At 37.4% G+C, this 18,924-nt stretch overlaps 1 protein-coding gene across 17 annotated transcripts in view; it reads left to right on the top strand.

The window, feature by feature from the left end:
* Positions 1 to 12,586, top strand: part of LIMCH1 (LIM and calponin homology domains 1) — a 352,295-nt gene extending 339,709 nt beyond the window's left edge. For 5 of the 17 annotated variants that reach the window (XM_037731824.1, XM_037731823.1, XM_017509854.2 and 2 more), the window contains 4 exons: positions 659 to 745; positions 2,509 to 2,617; positions 4,792 to 4,894; positions 9,704 to 12,586. In XM_037731824.1, coding sequence (XP_037587752.1) covers positions 659 to 745; positions 2,509 to 2,617; positions 4,792 to 4,894; positions 9,704 to 9,729 — 325 coding nt within the window. In that variant the 3' untranslated portion in view covers positions 9,730 to 12,586. The remainder of the gene's footprint in view (positions 1 to 658; positions 746 to 2,508; positions 2,618 to 4,791; positions 4,895 to 9,703) is intronic. The other 12 variants (XM_037731828.1, XM_017509861.2, XM_037731832.1 and 9 more) reach the window with 5 other exon arrangements.
* Positions 12,587 to 18,924: the final 6,338 nt, after the last annotated feature.

Genomic DNA, 18,924 nt, shown 5'->3' with positions numbered 1-18,924 from the left:
TTTTGAGACGGAGTCTCACTCTGTTGCCCAGGCTGGAGTGCAATGGCGTGCTCTCGGCTCACTGCAACCTCCACCTCCCGGGTTCAAGCAATTCTCCTGCCTCAGCTTCCCAAGTAGCTGGGATTACAGGTGTGTACCACCAAGCCCGGCTAATTTTTGTATTTTTAAGTAGAGACCGGGTTTCACCATGTTGGTCAGGCTGGTCTCGAACCCCTGATCTTGTGATCGGACCGCCTCAGCCTCCCAAAGTGCTGGGATTACAAGCGTGAGCCACCTCGCCCAGCTCCATCATTTTTATATCTAATTAGCATGCCAAAGCAGTTTGGCGAGCAACTCAAAAAACAACCCGGCAATTTTAGCTAAAAAGAAATTAACTAAAAATAAAGATTATAAAAATATTCTGCCTTTTCTGTTCAACAATGCCAGCGTGCCCACTTGGTTTTGGTTTGATGTAGACAATGCATGTACAATTCTTGCTAGACATTGTTACTATTTTTGTTCATTAAAAAAAATAATAATACTGCCAGGAAACTCTGCAGTCTTTGATTTGATTGTCACGAACTTCTTTTTTTCCCTTAATCTAAAATGTCTTTTTTCTTTAATGGAGTTTGGCTTCTCTTTACTTGTCATAATTTTTGACTCCTTTACCATATTGCAGGAAAAGTCCCCGAGAGAACTTCCAGGCTGGGCCTTTCTCTCCCTGTTCTCCCACCCCTCCTGGTCAGTCACCAAACAGGTACAAGAGGTCAGCAGGCCTTTCTGAGGCTGCTTTGTTGTGACTTGAGCTTGCCAAGCATCATTTCAACTGAATTAGTGCTTGCCAAATGATTTTGAGGGATGTATCTGTCCTCATCTCTTCCTAGACACACACACAGAGGCAGAAGGAAAGAAAACATTCTCCATCTGCCTGCAGATTTATCAACTACAATAGAAAAATTCAGGCCTGTGACATTGGTGCCACTACGGCCATAGGGCTTTAATTACATTGTGTGGAACCTCCAATCTAATAATAAAATCAACCAGACAATCACCGGGCTCCAAAGCTGGCGGCCTTCCCTCCAAAAGGACTCGGCCCTTCCAGGCAGGATCCGCTGTTGGCTCTTACAGAGAACCAGGCGGAGGCTGATAAACGAAACTTCATCCTTCTAACCTACTCCAGCTCTCTAATGATGACTTCTGGACATTAACTGGGCCCCATGATATTTTTAAAAGCTGCCTGAATTCCCATTCCCTAGAGAGACAAATTACTAAGTGCTCAGAGATTTTCTTTGATGTAGAAATTTCATTTAACTACTGGATAAGAGGGAAATCCTAATAAATAGCATTTGATTGGGGCAACACTTCCTCTTTTCTACTCTCTTCCTTTCTGTTTCTCCTGTCCCTCTGTACCCTACTGTTTTTCAGATAATATTGCATATTTTTTAATTCCTTCTCTAATTCCAAGAGTTTCTCAGACATTAGGCATCATTGCTATGTGATCTTAGTTGTATAAAAGCTGCCTTTCAGAGGACCGATGTCTAGTTTCAGATGAGTTGCTGATGGTGCATATTTAATTCCTTGTCTAATTCCAAGAGTTTCTCAGACATTAGGCATCATTGCTATGTGATCTTAGTTGTATAAAAGCTGCCTTTCAAAGGACAGATGTCTAGTTTCAGATGAGTCACTGATGGTGTCCTTTCACCTAGTGGTGTTCTGCTGATTTGGTTCCAGTCCATTGCTGGCACTGTACTGGAGTTTTCAGGGGTACAGAGAGGAAGTAGATGCAGTCCTGCCCGCCAGAGGCTTACAGTTTAGAGAGAAGGCAAGTGCCTTCATTCACAGAATGTTTGCACTGGTAGAAATTGTAGAGAGAATCTGGTCCAATCCCTTCATATTAAAATGTGAAGGAGAAACCCAAAGTGAGTTTATTAAACAAAATCAGAGAACTTGGTGATAAAGTAGACATTAGATCTCACCCCTCTGGGCCTTCTGCCTAGTCTGCTGTATCACAGGCGATTATTTTCAAACAAAAATGTTGTTTTCTTAATAAGTAAAAAGAAATGCCGTAGTGGACCAGCGAACCACTTAAGGGAAATTTAAAAGCAACATTGAAACCTCAGCAAAGCGAAACTCAGTTATCTTTTAGGACTTATAAAAAAGTATGATAAATATATTGAATCATTCTGAGGCATTTGAATAGACTACAACACAAACTTCTTGAAACAAATAAACACACATACCAGATTCGGTACCACAGTGGAGACCCAGTATATTTAGTCTAGCAGTTGTTTACCATTTATATCTAATGTTTGATCTCTTATTCATTATCAATTCTGTAATTCTCATTTCATTCATGATATAGGCATCTTAAAAATCCATATTTTTCTTGCACAGTGGCCATGCTGATCTGAAGCATTCCATATTTTTTCTAAATTCATATTTTTATTTTTGCATGAGGTTACATGTCTGTGTGTTTGACCAGGTATTCTAAACTGAAGTTTTTATTGTCACATATATTTTTAACCCTAGGTCTATAAGTGGAAAGAAGCTGTGCTCCTCCTGTGGGCTTCCTTTGGGTAAAGGAGCTGCAATGATCATCGAGACCCTCAATCTCTATTTTCACATCCAGTGTTTCAGGGTACGCACTTAACTGCTCTTCTCTCCACACACAACTTCGTGATGTCTTTTGGCATCATTCCATGCTGAGAAATGCCTCTTGGAAATTCTGGAGGGATTTGTCTGTGAGGCCTCCCTGTCTAGGCTGTATAGATTTGTGGTTGCATTTCATCCTTCAGAATGAAGGTCTCCTATCACAAATCCCTCTGGGATGTCAGATTAGAAGAAGCAGAACAGATTTGTGCAACTTGTTCTTATAAAACAGTTTTTGTTGCTAAAGAACACAGGAGTATATGTTCTTTATATGTTTCCTAAACTCTTATGACTTAATGTGAAAGGGTATTAGTCTTTGACCTAGTGGAAAATCGTCTGTCAATTAAGTAGTTAGAAAATCGTAGGTCTCAGAATGAATATGTCTGTTATCTTAGATTAAATATCACTTCCTAGAAAAAGCTGCCCCGCCCACTCAGACTAAGGTGCCTTTGTTATAGGTCCTTAGAGAACCTTTCTTGGTCCTTATTACTGATTATTGAATTATTTAAATATCATCTCCTCTAATAAACTTAAACTCCATAAGGGCAGGAACCATGTCTGTCTTGGTTACCACTTGTTCTACCTAGAAGAGTAGGTGTCAATAATATTTTTATGTGAATGAATTGGTGAATAAACTGAAAATGAGGAGGCCTAGATTCTAGTCCCAGATTCCTGGTAATAAGTAGGTAAGCTAACCAATTATACCTGATTTATTCTGAAATTTATAAGCTGGACTATATCAGCATATCCTGTTTTTATTTTCCACTCATAGACACATTTCAAATTAATATATAATTTTTGAAGGCAAACCCTCTATCTCTGAGGAGGAGTCATTTCTTGGTCTGCGTAACACTGACATACTTTCTTTTTCCTTCTTGAATTTTCTCTTATTGTCGTTAGTTTCATTGGCTATAAAGTAAATTTGCCTGGGTTTAAAATAACTCCCACTTTGCTATAAGCTAAGAGAAAGTCAGTGAAGTTGGCCCCAAATTACTAATTTAATAATACCAGTAATCACTTAAAAGCAAGATTTATCATAGGCAAAACACAACATAGATACTTATTTTAGATTTCATTTATCAAAAGCTTATTTTATTTCCATAGAGAACCATTCCACAAAGGGCAAGCAGAAGTACTGTTATTGTAAAAATTAACGTAGATAATGTGTGTCCTAACTTGTCTAGAGATGTTTTGAGGCTCAAGGAATATGCTTTTTAAGATTTGTAGTTATGCCAAGATAATATGTTTCAACACTGAATTCTGTTCTCAGAAACTTTGGTGGTAAGGGCTCTTTGCAGATTCTCAAGGGTCAGGAGACGCCTTCTTAACTCTAAAGGCTTTTATTCTCTCTAATCATTTACTTCCTGGAGCTGGCCTGACACTTTAAGGTACATTACCTCTTGGATGTATTCCCCACTCTTGCAATGTAGCGGCAGCTTGTAGCAAAATTTGGATGAAGCCTTGCTCTGTCCCAGGTGACCTTAGAGGATGAATTACGGACTAGATCCTGGTCCCCCTGCAAGAAGTGGCACCTAGACCAACTTCCACTGCCCTTCTATACAGACATCCAAGTATATCCTACAGTCCCCTTCTGTACTCGGATTAGCTTGGTGGAAAATCCCAGAGGATTTGTTGCTCTGAGTATCACCGCTTTTAATGTGGAAATACACAATGGAACAGCTATTTCCCAGAAATTTTGATCTGTAGAACTTAATAATAATGCTGGCAAGCCTTTAAAGATTATTGACAGACAAGTTTCAATGGATAATTCGTTGGCCATGTGTTTATTTAAAGCTACTACGGTTAAATTTGCTTAAAATGGTTCTTCCATTTTGATTGAGAAATGGTATATGATAGAAGTTAAGAGGCCAGGTTTTGGAGTCAACCTGCTACCACTTACCAGCTTCACAGCCTTGGGACAAGTCAACAAACCTCTCTGAACCAGTGTCCTTCTCCATAAAATGCAAGGAATTAAGGTAAAATGCTAACTGTATATTTTCTTTTGCTGTAAGTTGACACTGGTGCAGCATCTTACGCATAATAGCTCCACAAATGTGGCGGTTCTAGAAGGGATTATTGTGCTATTCATATCAACAGTAACTAAGCATTATAAAGAAGCAGTTGCTTATGCATCTTATAATGTCTGTTCATTTTACCCCATAGTGTGGAATTTGTAAAGGCCAGCTTGGAGATGCAGTGAGTGGGACGGATGTTAGGATTCGAAATGGTCTTCTGAACTGTAATGATTGCTACATGCGATCCAGAAGTAAGTACTGGGGAGAATGCCTCATGATGATCAAGTGTAATCACATGTTTTTCATATGACCCAATGTAGGAATTCAAATATTTTTCCCCAGCTGTTGACACTCTTCTGAGAGAAGGGTTTCTTAACATCTAGGTTTTAAAAAAAGGTAATGCAATATCCCTTTATTTACCACTCGTTTCTTCCTAGAAGTTACTGCTACTATGTGGACCAATTGTTTTTATCCTGAAGTACATCAGCACACCAGCAGGTAGAAACATTGCCTGAGCTCACCAAAGAGATTTTGGTGCGATAGAAAGGAGATATAAAGTCTGTCAAACACTATTCACTTGATCAGGCATGTCTTTTGAAGAGTGACACCATTTGGGGTGGGTTAAATGTGGAGAGTGGCGCTCCACTCTTTATCAGATCGAGCACCAAGTCATCAGTGTCTACACTCCCTACATTCAGAAGTTTCACCACATTATATGGTTGTGTTCCCAACTGAATGGAAAGTTCCTTGAGAGACAACAATGATAGGTTCTACTTCTCTGTGGATTCTTCCCCAGCTCCCATCTCTGCAATACCTTAGGAATAATATGCACTTAACAAAGTATTTGCTGCCTTAGCAAGTGAGCAGCCTGATCTCCCGTCTTGCATCCTGGCCTCCAACTGTGGAAGGTTCATGTTAGTTTGGGGGGCACCAGGGGGTGCTGTTGCCTAGCCACTGTTTAGAAAATCTGGAAATGGCCAGTGGCTTGCCTCGGAATGTTTCCTCATTCTCCATCATGAGTACAGTCCCTCTGGTGGGTCACCTAGACAGCGGAAGACCTTTTAGTGCAGAGTTATCAGTCAGAAACTCTTAAAAAAATTGGAGTGAAGATAGGGAGTGTGAAATTCAAGAATGACTATTTCTCAAAGTGAAGTCACATTTTTACTGTCTTTTTACATGAATCTCAAATCTCTTCAAGATTGAAAACTTTAAGAATAAAAATTGAAGGTAATTTGTTTTATAGCTGTAGATTTAGTAAATTCAGTTAAATGTATGCCTATTAATAAAATGATGGGAAATAAAAATTTAATCAAACCCAAGTAGTTTAGGTCTATAATAAATATTTGACTTGAGATCAAAACAGTTCCAATTTAGAGCTGCTGCTATCAAACTGGACTATTTATATCTTGTATGATATATATGATATTAATTTTTATGCATAGATTTTATATATTAAATTTATAAATAGTATACCATATATACACACAAATATGTATAATACATGTATAATAGGTAATAATTATATACATATTCTTTAAACTGGACTTTTGTTTTTATGTGCTAACAAGGAAAACTACACTCTTTTCTCCCAGATTTCGATGTGATTTTTTCTATCATCTTCTATAAATTATTCTTTTTCTCAGCCTCAGTGAACCTCAGTGAACCAGCTGAATGTAATTTATGGAACCAGAAGAGGGCACTGTTAGGTTGAAGGACTGCTCAGAAAGATTTGAAAAGTGCTGTAGATCTGAGTTTGTTTCATAATTTAAAGTGCTTGAAGGATGCCAACAGAACAAACCTGAACCTCCCTCTGGGTGACAGTGACCTCTTTTTCATCCACATTTTTTTAAGTTGAGCAGGTTGTATGATTCATTGTCATTTGCTTTGGAAGTTAGCCCTTTAATTCAAGGCCAGGTATCTTTCTCTTAAATGTACAAATATGAAGGGCATTAACTGCTTTTAATTTCAAAACTTTGGAGTTCCTGTAATGAGCTGAAAAATAAGAAAGTGATTTGGAGGTAGGCCACAAAAAATGAATTTTTATTTATTTTATATTTTAAATGCAGTGTTTTACCAGGATTTTTTTTTGAGAATTTAACATATAAAAGAAAACAAAAAGGCCCATTGTTTCTCTGCCAGCTACTTCTATAGATAGTCAATGAATAAATAAAACTTATAGATGATATAAGGTTAGAAGAATTGAATTGTTCAGAAAGACACCAAATTATAAGTGCAAATCTCCATTGTAATCCATTTCTAATCATTTCTTGAGGTAGGGGCAGAATATATGTTTGTTCATGTGTATCCACACACTTGCACACATGTACACATGGAGACACATATATGTATAATGTATCTACCTGGATTTGTGTTGGTTTCTATTTCACAAAGGTGAGGATCATATAGTCACGGTGTTCTGTACTTGGTTTTTGTTGCTGTCATTTTGAACTTAATGATATATCTTGGCAATTTTTTCATACAACATGTTCTTTCTCCTTTTCTTTTTAATGACTTTTAAATAGCTGCGTACAATCCCAGTGTGTGGACTTATAACTTAAAACTAATTCTGTGAATGGACACTTTGGTGGTTTCCCATTTTTTAATATTATTTTTTAAATGCTCCAGTGAACATCCTTGTGCATATGTCTTGATGAATATTTCAGAACATCTCCATAGGATAGATTGTGAGCAGTGGCACAGCTGGCTTAAAAGCCATGTGCTTTTTAAATTTTCAGACATCTTGCCTAATTATCATTCAGAAAAGTGCACTCTCCCTGCAAAATATATGAGAAACCCCCCCTTTTTCTCCTCTAAGCCTGTATCAGCTCTGGATATCATCAAACCTTAAAAATTTCCACTCTGCTAGGTGGGGGAAAATAACCTCATTGCTTTGATCTGTATTTCCATAATTAGGAGTTTGAACATCTTTTCATATGTTTACTCACTGTTTATATTTCCCTTTCTGGAAAGTACTTCCCTATCCCTTTGCCCATTCTTCTATTTGGCACCTTATTTGTATGAGTTCTTTGCAAATTCAGGAAATTTGCCCTTTGTTATATTTGCCGCATATTGTGGTTATTGGTTTTCCCACTCTGTGATTTATTTTCATACAAAAGATTTTCATTTTATGTAATTAAATATAGATATATATTTAATACATATAAAAGAAATATATATTTCTTTTTGGATTATAGGTTTCTTAGGAAAACTCTCATTATTTCAAGTATATAAATACATTTAGCTGAGATTTATTCTAGAATTTTTTCTTTCTTCTTCACATGTAAATATGTCATAATCAGGATTGTATTTGGGGGTAAAAAATGAGGTAGATATCTGGCCTGATTTTTTTTTCCAATTAGCCAATTGTATGAATATCACTGAATGAATAATCCGTCTTTTTCTCACTAATTTGAAATGCCAGCTTTCTCATAAACTAAGTTCCCATATATATTTAGGTCTATTTCTAGATATTTTATTATGTTTTATTAACCTATTTGTTCTCCATTACTGAATGTTTTTAATTATTGTAGCTTCATAATATGTTTTAATATTGGATAATATTTTTTTTCCAAAATTTTCCTAACTCTTCTCCCATATTCATTTTTCCAGATAACATTAGTATCTTTAGGCTAATTTTAATTAAGTTAACATGTGACAGAGAGAATGACCAGCACATCTGAGAATACTGTTATTTCTTTGCTGGTATCCTAAGAAATAAATATACTTTAGGAATGAATAGGTAGAGGGGATCATAATTTGGCTTGAGAAGTATAAATATGCTCAAATTGGCCAAATTTATCCAAGATGCAATAAAAGAGTCAGAATGGGAGGAAAATGGCTAAAAACCATTTTTCTTTCTTTTTTAAAAATTTGATTTAAATTGAGAAGAGTGGAGATGGATAGATGTGAAGGGTGGTTTACATCATAGGCATTCTAAGTGAAACAAAATAATTTCATTTTGTGGAATAATAAAACTTGGATGTATAATCCTATTTTCTCCAAGTAACTAGTCACATTTAAATGAAATTTTTCTCTTGAAGGGAAAAATAGCATACCAGCATATTAAAATGCAATTCCTAAAAGCAATGTAAACAGTTTTTAGGTTCATATGTAAATGGGAATGGAAGTGCAAAACAAATTACCTGTCACGCATCAAGCCATCACACGTTTAACTTGTGCCATTTGTGTTTGGGTGTTGGATGACTGTGTCTTTGTACATGGTGTTCTGTTCCATCACTCACTCATGAAATGCATTTAACGCAAACTCCCTGGAGTCTTTTCAAATGTTGCAATTGCTTCATCACAACTGTAGTGCCTAAAAAGGAGAAATCCTGTGAAGGCTTCAGCAGAAAATAGGGAACCCAAACAGTCCTTTCTAGATAGGATTGCCAGATAAAATATAAGATACCTAGTACAATTTTTTTTAACCAAGTTAAAGTTGAATTTCACATAAACAATACATTTTTAAAGTATTTGAATGTCCCAGATATTGCATGCTCTGGATTTACCGTAAATAATGTCCCAAATATCACATGGGATATGCTTATACCAAAAAATTCTGTGTTGTTTGGCTGAAATTATATTGTAGTGGGTGTTCTGTATTTATACTTGCTGAATCTAGCAATCCTATTTCTAGATCATATGTCAAATTACTATATTACAATATACTTATTCTTAGAGAAATAAAATCTTAGGAAGCTGAGAGAAAAAAGATTATTTTCTTGCTTATTTGCCCCAGAGGACAAGGTAGAAAACTTGATGGAGATCCTTTGGTTCAGGGGCAATCCAGAGCATTTGCTCAAACTGGATCACCTGGGCACTGCGTCATGTGGGTCTGGAATGCAGCTCGAGTCCACATTGCTAACAAACTCCAGGTGATGTCAATACTGTTTGTCTTTGGACCACACTTGAGGTACCAGGATGGGACAAGTTTCCCGTCCCCAGGAAGAGGAGACTTTGGTAAAGGCAGTTGCTTATTGGGGAGGTTTTAAAATGTCTGAAGCGAGAAATGTTGCCTAACCACTCTTGTTTTTTGTTGTTGTTGTTTGTTTTAATCACAGGTGCCGGGCAGCCTACAACATTGTGACATGGTTTTCAAGCTTCCGGATCACGCACCATTTCTTTATTGAGAGTGTCCCCTGACGATTGCTTAACCAAATCCCAAGTTCAGGGGCTTCTCAGTATTTCCCTAATTTCTGAAAGGCTCTTCTAAAAGGTGGTATCTGTTCTTTGGTAGCACAGTGTTTGTGTTTTTCCTGTTTTTCATTTTGGGATTTTTTTTTTTTTTGCATTTGCACAGTATACACAAAATAATATTGGGTTGTAATGATCCTGAATAGCTCAAAAAAAGGTTTTAGCATGGTCAGACAGGCTTGTGGTTTAAAATGTGTTATTCTCTTCTTTGGGAATTAGCTAAATGATGCAATAAACCTGTTTTGTTTTAGAATTTCTAGGAATTAAACACTTTATGTTTACAGAATTGAGCTGCAGAAAGTGCAAGACATGCCAATTTGAGACACACAGTCTTCTAAGACCGAAGGATAAATTTAATGCATTTCAGAAACTGAACATCACAGCAAGCTCTATCTCTGAGCTATAATTTGTTTTTAATGCAAAGACACTAGTTTGATAATATATACTGTAATCCTGAAACATTTGTGTTACTTACCTTTTGAGGTAGAAATTATACCAATAAATTATTGCACCGTTAGTATTAGATTTTGTGTACCTTGGAAATTATGTCATTAATATAGGCTGGTTCATCAAATAAAGCAAAACCTTGCAATATCAGCTAGATTTACACTCCGGGACATTGCCCAAAGGTAGGAAGAAAGCAGAGGGAAATACTTCAGTCATCATTTCCAAAGTTATCAAAATCTGTGAGGAAGTTTAATCTTCCAAAGAGTCGATGTCAGCCAGCAGGCCCCTGTTGCCTGCTTCTCTTGAAGCACTAGATTAGGAGCCTTCAATAAGAGACTTAACATGAGGCATATGGAAGATAAGGCATCGAGATAAGTTCATCATTAGGTGTGAGCACTGCTCACCCTTGCTGGCAAGTTCGCCTTGAGGGTCTGAAGCACAGGTGCCCAAAGAAAAGCATTAATTCCATCCTAATAGAGTCCATGTGGCGTACGATGTAGTCAGCCACTGTTCTATGATCAGCAAAAGCCTACAGCACAGACTGTGCCCTGCCCACTTCAATGAATACCTACTCTCCTCCATTCTCCACCACTTTTTTTACTATCAAGAACTCCAGACCCATGGAGAAGTGGAGAGAGGACCTCTTGGGGAAACCTGGCTTATTTTCTGCCCTGTGTGATGAGTTTCAGCTGGCCAAGAAAGGAGTCAAGTTATTAGAAAGCATCACAATGTAGATCTCCAGGCTGGTTTTTTGTTTTGAAGATTGGGGAAAGGGGGACTATTTATTCTGCCTTAAATCAATGGCAAATAAGTCAAGATGACATTTTGTGAATGTAGACTATGGATACACTCCTAATAGATTAATGTAGTCATAAAAGGAGGTCAAGTAGATGTTTTTTCTGTTATGTAAGCAATAATTTTTTCTGTATCTTACTGAGTATGGCTAGTGATTATTTATTTACATGCTAGATGGGTTCTTTGCATGTGGGTTCCATATAGGTGCAGAAATTTCCTCAGCCACTGGAGGGATTTCAACCATATTTGTCATTTGGATGAGCTGTTACTAGATTGAAATCTACACATCATTTCATTAAAAATTGTGCCTTAGAAAATGCAAAGCTGTTGCACATAGTGATAAATTATGGATGCAGTACATTGAAGAGAGATGAAGTCACTTCCAAGTTTCCAAGACTTCTCATGGAGGTGTTTGCTGTTTTACAGGAAAAAAATAAAAATAAGAGGAAAAAAATTAAAAAGAAAAAAGTTTTGAAAATGTACAGATTAAGTCCAATATTTTGATTATCCACCTGCATGTTTTATTAAATGTTTTGATAATGTGGATGTTTACACTTTGCATGATATTAGCAGAGTACCACAAATAATGCACAAAACATGTACAATATGATCATTCATAACTGATTTTTATAGAATACTTTTTACATGTGCAACTCCATCCATTATGTAAGGATTACATGAATATTGCACATTCTCTTCTGGTTTCACAAATCCATTTATACATATTTCTTAGTGAGGCTCATTGTACATGTATTGAAGCTAGAATCAAGTCAAGAAAAATAAAGCCCCATTCTCCAACTGCAAAATGTGCTTTCCCATAATGAACACTAGTCACCAGCACAGAATAATCTCCAACATTTTCTAAATTCTAATTGCCAACTGTTCCTATTTATATTTGATTTATATTTCATTTGGAGCCTGTTACATGGCAGCTTAGGCAGACTAGATCTTGTTTTTTCCAATGCAGCATAATGAGTATGATCTATTTCTTTTCAAATAATCTTTGAGATCCCAGGGGGGAAAAAAAAAAACAAAAAAAAAAAACGCTCTGCTCCATTGAGCTATAATGTAAATGTGTTTGTTTAAAAAACAGATGGGGCAAGTGAGTGATTTATTGTTCCTGAGGAAGTATATCTGATTTTTTTTCTCATACTCCAAAAGCTAGTCTCTACTCTTTAATAAAAAAAAAAAAAAGGTAACTTTTTGTTTTTCACTAGCGAACTTGCCTGACATTTCCTTTCTATGTAGTGTTATTAATGCAATACATATTATAGTTATCTATACACAGTGTAAGATTTAACAAACTGAAATGATCCACCTCATATGTGAGTCCGTCCAAAAGATGTTACTGCTCTGGGTGGGCCAATGTTCTATATCGGTTACACTAACTTTCAAGTATTTATTCTAAAATGCCTCTGAGAAACAGTAAAAAATAAAAACAAAAAGTTGTCTAAAATGCAACAGCTTTTATAGTAAATGTACATTTATAAATAAAATACTCAAATCAACTTTGTATTCCATTAGTTATTTTTGGAGTGGTGGCAGTTGATTTTCTTACATGGGGAAGAAAGAATCAAGCTTTCTCTTGTAGCTTTTGGTCCAGGGTTACATAGACAGATGATGGCAATGCTGCATGTTTGCATGTACCTATTGATGCATAGTTGAGGTCAACTATTGAAGGCAAACCAAACTTACTGGTTGGTTCTAGGGGTCACTGAGGAATTGCCTTCTTTGGAAGGGTTTAAGCTTCTGGAGATGAGATACACAATAACCAGGAGAGATTATGCACATGCCAGTGAAACTTGTTTAAACAGCAAAATGATGGTCAGCTTGCAGCACTGCCTAGAGCAAAACAAGGCAAACTTTATTTTTTTGAGACAGGGTCTCACTCTGTAGCCCAAATGGAGTGCAGTGGCACAATCTTGGCTCACTGCAGCCTCAACCTCCCAGGCTCAGGTGATTCTCCCACCTCAGCCTCCCAAGTAGCTGGGATTACAGGGATGTGCCACCACGCCCTGCTAGTTTTTTGTATTTTTAGTAGAGATGGGATTTCTCTATGTTGTCCAGGCTGGTCTCAAACTCCTGGACTCAAGCAATCCTCCCACCTCGGTCTCCCAAAGTGTTGGGATTACAGACATGAGCCACCGCACCCAGCCAAGGCAAACTTTTTGAAGTCCCTATATCCTGCCACTTTCCCCAGCACTACCCCAATGGTCCCCACTTAGTATATATGTAAGGTGTGTTTACTAAGGGCTTTTCTGTCAGGTGTTGAGCCAGAGAATCTGCTGTGACTCAGTTAACATCCTGCTGACACTGTGGGCTCTGTGAAGTACACATGTATTCTGCTTTGCACTCTATCCCAGATTTAAAGGTGGTGGCAATACCAAGCAAATTTTCAATTGCTTTGAGATGTGATACTCTCTTCTCTCTTTTTTTTTTTTTTTTTAGGCCAAGTTTTGCTCTTGTTGCCCAGGCTGGAGTGCAGTGGCATGATCTTGGCTTACTGCAACCTCCGCCTCCTGAGTTCTAGTGATTCATCTGCCTCAGCCTCCCAAGTAGCTGGGATTGCAGGCGCCCACCACCAAGCCCAGCTAATTTTTTATATTTTTAGTAGAGAAGGGGTTTCATTATGTTGGCCAGGCTAGTTTCGAACAACTGACGTCAGGTGATCCACTTGTCTCAGCCTCCCAAGGTGCTGGGATTGCAGGCGTGAGCCACTGCACCCCGCCAAGATGTGATATTCTAATTGCCACCACTCATTGTCCTCTTTTTGCAAAGTTTGGTGGACAGTTAGTAGTTGCTTCTGTTTGTATGGAAAAGTGGATTCTTTTAATGAGAGAGTTTTACTAGCTATCAGGTGAACTTAATATTTTCATTGTTGTTTAAATGAAAACCCATTAAACTAGAATGCATTTTTAAAACAAAGATTCTAATATGAGGTCTGTGAAAAATATCTTTATTAAAAAACATTTTACCTCAAGGATGTTGAACTAGCTTTCTTTCCATTAAGTTTCTTCAAGACCTAAGGACTCCTTTTAGAGTCCAAATCAAGGCTCCTTTTCCCATTCTTTGGCATTGTGTAAGATAGTGGTTACAAACTCAAATGACTAGAGGGGTACAAACCAAAGGAGCAGTTAGGCAGTGTAAATGAGAACCAGAAGAGGACAATAGAGAGCAGTGTGGAGTATGGCAAACTGGAAAAAAGAAAGTTCTGTCTAAAGAAGGAGGCAGCTACTTGGCTTCATCGGTTGTTTTATGTGAAATCTCCAGTTTTTAAATGTCGACAGTTTAAAACATTTTCCAACACAGTGCTATCCAAAATTACGGGTTCAACAAAATATATATTCAAGTCCAATTTTGCTCTGAGACCACTAGTTTGCAACCGATAGCTCAGTCTCCTCTTTGCTCTTCTATCAACTACTACTAATTTGCTCTGCTTTGGGTCATATTGTTTGAAAAATATATCAAGAAATGGCCATGCAAAATATTTGGTTTTCCGGGTGTCTTGCGGAAGATGCTAACAGAGCTATTAATCACAAGGTGTATGTTACGATTCATAACACTTTTAGGAAGTAGTATTTGTGCATTGTCATCAAACATTAGTGTTTCACAAGTGGCCATCTGCAGTGTTTTGCCCAACTGTGCTCTTCCCCTTAATGGTTACATTCATGCTTCTGAGTGACTCAGAAGGACAGAAAAGTGTGCAAATACACAGACTAGAATTTTTCCTTAATTTGTTTAGCATCATTTTGCCAAATGCATTTTTGCAAGCATTATTTTATTTATCAAATAGCATTTTTGGCATGTGAGAAGATAGATGCATGCCTCCTCATTTTACAGGTGAGAAACTGAAGTATGAGAGGGATTCATGACTTATTCTGGATGAGCATAAGATTTTACATAATTGTGTATTTCACCATCGGTGTCCAGTCAGGGTGGATCAGGATAACTTCCTATGCAACTGTTCCTGGTGCCTGTATCTGGAATCCGGACCAACTAGGAGGATCCTTGAGCATAGCTAGACCTTGGTAGGATTTCATCTGCACCCAAACAGACTAGAACGCTCTTTTTTTATAGTAAATTTATATTTATAAACAAATATTCAAATGGACTTAGTATTTGTCTTAGTCCGTTTTGTGTTGCTAAGAATGCCTGAGGCTGGGTAATGTATAAATAAAGTTTATTGGCTAATGATTCTGCTGTCTGTAAAAGTTCAGGATTGGGCATCTGCATCTGATGAGGGCCCCAGGTGGCTTCCACTCCTAGCAGAGGGTGAAGGGGAGGGGCATGTGCAGAGATAACGTGGTGAGAGAGGAAGCAAGAGAAGCACGTGGGGGTGGGGATGCCAGGCTGTCTCTAACAACCAGCTCTTATGGAAACTAATAGAGCGAGAACTCACTCACCTTTGAGTGGGAGCTTTAATCTATTCATGAGGGATCCACCCCCATGACCTAAGCACCTCCCATTAGGCCCCACCTCCAACACTGAGGAACGAATTTTAACATAAGGTTTGGAAGGGACAAATATCCGAACCACAGCAGTATTTTGGTTTTTTCCTCTTGGGAATTGATTTTTTTTGTTCTGGGAAAAAAAAAAATAGAGTTCTCCTTCGCAGCAAGGCTTTGAGCGCCTTGATGGTTGCTGCAGTGAGGCTGAGGAGTCTCTCTGTGCCAACCACACCCTTGGCCAGAGCCCACTGATCTCTCCCTAACACATACCACCTCCAAAACCTCCTTTTCCCTCCCAAAGTCTAATTTCCAGACTCAGGGAAAAACTAATGCTGCCTGATGGTAACACATTGTCCTTTTGCTTCACAGCCAAACCTCAATTTTCTCAAACTCAACAGCCCAGGCCTGAATGAAGGAAGGTCTCTTTCTAACCATCGTGATGGGGAAAGGACTCTGATGGCACCCCACATTGGTCCCCATATCACAATATTATTTCACTGCAAATAAATCCATTGATCCATGAATCAAGGTGTTTCAGTTTTTCAGCAAGAATAATGGCATTGTCTGTGATAGCTTGTGTTCTTTATTATTCACCAGGTACATAGAGAACTCAGCAGGTCCTGTGGGCTTAGAAAACATCTCAGCTGGCTACGGGTGACTCTATATAGCTATAGGAAGCCCCTGTCAAACATTTTCTTAAGCACTACAATCATGCTCCTTTGCTATGGAATTAATGGCCATCCCAACCTCTGATTCTGGAGCATTGAACACTTCCTCCTGAATTCATGAAAATCTGTCTTAATACCTTGACTATTTTGAGAAACTTGGTCTTGTTGCTATGATGACATTCTGGGAAACATGGAATCTTTGATTAGACAAAGGAGAATGCCTTTTCTGAGATGATCCAAGAAAGTATAAAAGAAAAAAGAATAATCAATGGAATTTGCCTTGCCCTAGAGTAAAATTTACTATAAAGATAATAAAATGCATATCTTGGGCAAGAATTGATAAATTAGTCGCACTGTCACAGCAATGAATATGATCCACAAACAGACCCAAATAAACAAAAACTTTAGTAATAGTAGCACAAGCCAATGGCCAGAGGAGGGATAGTTGATTGACGTTATCTGTTTACAATAAAATTAAGGTAGATTAACGTGTTAAGTGCAAAAGAAAGCAAAACAAAGAAAAATAGGCTTAAATATGTTTAAATACATACTCAATGAAGATAATTGTAGGCAAATTTTAAAAATAATGAAAAGCTGGGGAAAATATATCTAACAAATAAAACAAAGGGCTAATAGCCACAAACTATGAAAGCCTTTTACTAATCAATAGAAAATGTACATAGACTTACAGAGAAATATACTGACCAATAAATATCAAAATATTTTCAACCATACTAGGGATATAGAAATGCAAATTAAAAGTAAGATTGGTGGCTGGCCCTAGTGGCTCACACCTATAATCCCAGCACTTTGGGAGGCATGAGGCAGGAGCATCACCTGAACCCAGGCATTGAGACCAGCCTGGACAATAAAAAAAGACCCTGTCTCTATAACACAAACAAAAACAGTAAGACAAGCCCCCTCCTATCTCCCTTCAAACAGAAAATTATTCAACTTTATTAAGAATTAAGAACTTCTATATGGAAAAGAAAGTTTTTAAAAAGCTACAAGCCAAGAGAAGGTATTTGTTGCACATAAATCAACAATTAGTATCCAAAATATATAAATAACTCCAGAATATCAATAAGAAAAATACAAACAGGTCAATAAAAAACAACAAAATACATGATGGGCATTTCATAGAAAACATGAATAGCAAAGCACACAAATTTATTCCATATTTTTAGGAAGGAAATATAAATTTAAGCCATTATGAGATACCATTTATATGAGCCAAACTGATTGAAATTTAAAGCTTTGATAAGACCAAGTGTTAGTGAGGATGTGAACAATGGGAACTCATAAACTACCGATAAGAACATATATTGGTAAAACAATGAGATACTATATCACACCATTCTGAATGCCAATTATTAAAAAAGTCAAAAAACAAATGATGCCAAGGTTGCAGAGAAAAAGGAATGTTTTTACACTATTGGTGGGAGTGTAAATTAGTTCAACCATTGTGGAAGGCAGTGTGGCAATTCCTCAAAGATCTAGATGCAGAAATACCATTTGACCCAGCAGTCCCATTACTGGGCATACCCAAAGGAATATAAATTATTCTTTTATAAAGATACAAGCATGCATATGTTCATTGCAGCACTATTCACAATAGTAAAAACACGGAATCAACTCAAATGCCCATGAGTGATAGACTTGATAAAGAAAATGTGGTACATATACAAGATGGAATACTATGCAGCCACAAAAAGGAATGAGATCATGCCCTTTGCAGAGACATGGATGGAGCTGGAAGCCATTATCCTCAGCAAACTAATGCAGGAACAGAAAACCAAACACCGATGTTCTCACTTATAAGTGGAAGCTAAATACTGACAACACATGGTCACAGGCAGGGGAAAAAACATACTGGGGCCTGTGGGGAGAGGGAGAGTATCAGGAAGAACAGCTTACCAGGAAGAGGCTGGGCTTAATACCTAGGTGGAGGGATGATCTGTGCAGCAAACCACCATGGCACACATTTGCCTATGTAACAAACTTGCACATGTTCCCCTGACTTAAAAGTTGAAGGGAAAAAAAAGAAAGAAAAAAAGAAGAATGCATATTGGTAAGCAATTCTGTATTATCTAGTGAAGCTGATGAAGCTCATACCCCTTGACATAGCAATTTCACTTCTAGAACATAAATGCCTTAACCTAAACGCTAGAGAAAATGGGGAAAACTCTCACCCATGTGCTCTGGGAGACACGTTCAAGGAAATCCTTCACAGCATGGTTTGGACATTAGGGTATTCTATTTTCGTAGTGAAAAATGAGTGAACTGCCGAGTACACATATGAATGTAAGTGAACCTCAGAAAATATAAGACTAAAATAGCAAGGTACCCATAATTACATACAGTACAATATCATTGATATGAATTTCAAAGACAATAGAACACTAAGCATTATATTCTCTGGAAGTACCTTATATAATAATAAAAGGGCAAATCACAGCAAAGGAGTAACACAAAATTCAAGGTTTGGTGCAGGAGGAAGGGGATCCTTATCAAAGAGGATAGTCAGGGGCTATCAACTTCTTTGCTTTTTGTTTTCACATTTATTCATAAGTTTTATTTTGTTATGAGTACCTCCAGCTCTACTAAATATTGACAAATGCTTTCCAAAGTGATTGCTCCAAATAGTTCAACAAGGCATAGAAGATCATGTTTCCCCAAAACTTGGTATCTCTAGTTTCTTTTTTTTTTTTCCTTCTTTTTTTTTTTTTT

The sequence above is a fragment of the Cebus imitator genome, unplaced genomic scaffold (genome assembly GCF_001604975.1).
Source record: "Cebus imitator isolate Cc_AM_T3 unplaced genomic scaffold, Cebus_imitator-1.0 Scaffold425, whole genome shotgun sequence".
Taxonomy (NCBI): Eukaryota; Metazoa; Chordata; class Mammalia; order Primates; family Cebidae; genus Cebus; species Cebus imitator.
The sequence above is the reverse complement of the archived record's forward strand: the minus strand, read 5'-3'. Positions and strand labels throughout refer to the sequence as shown.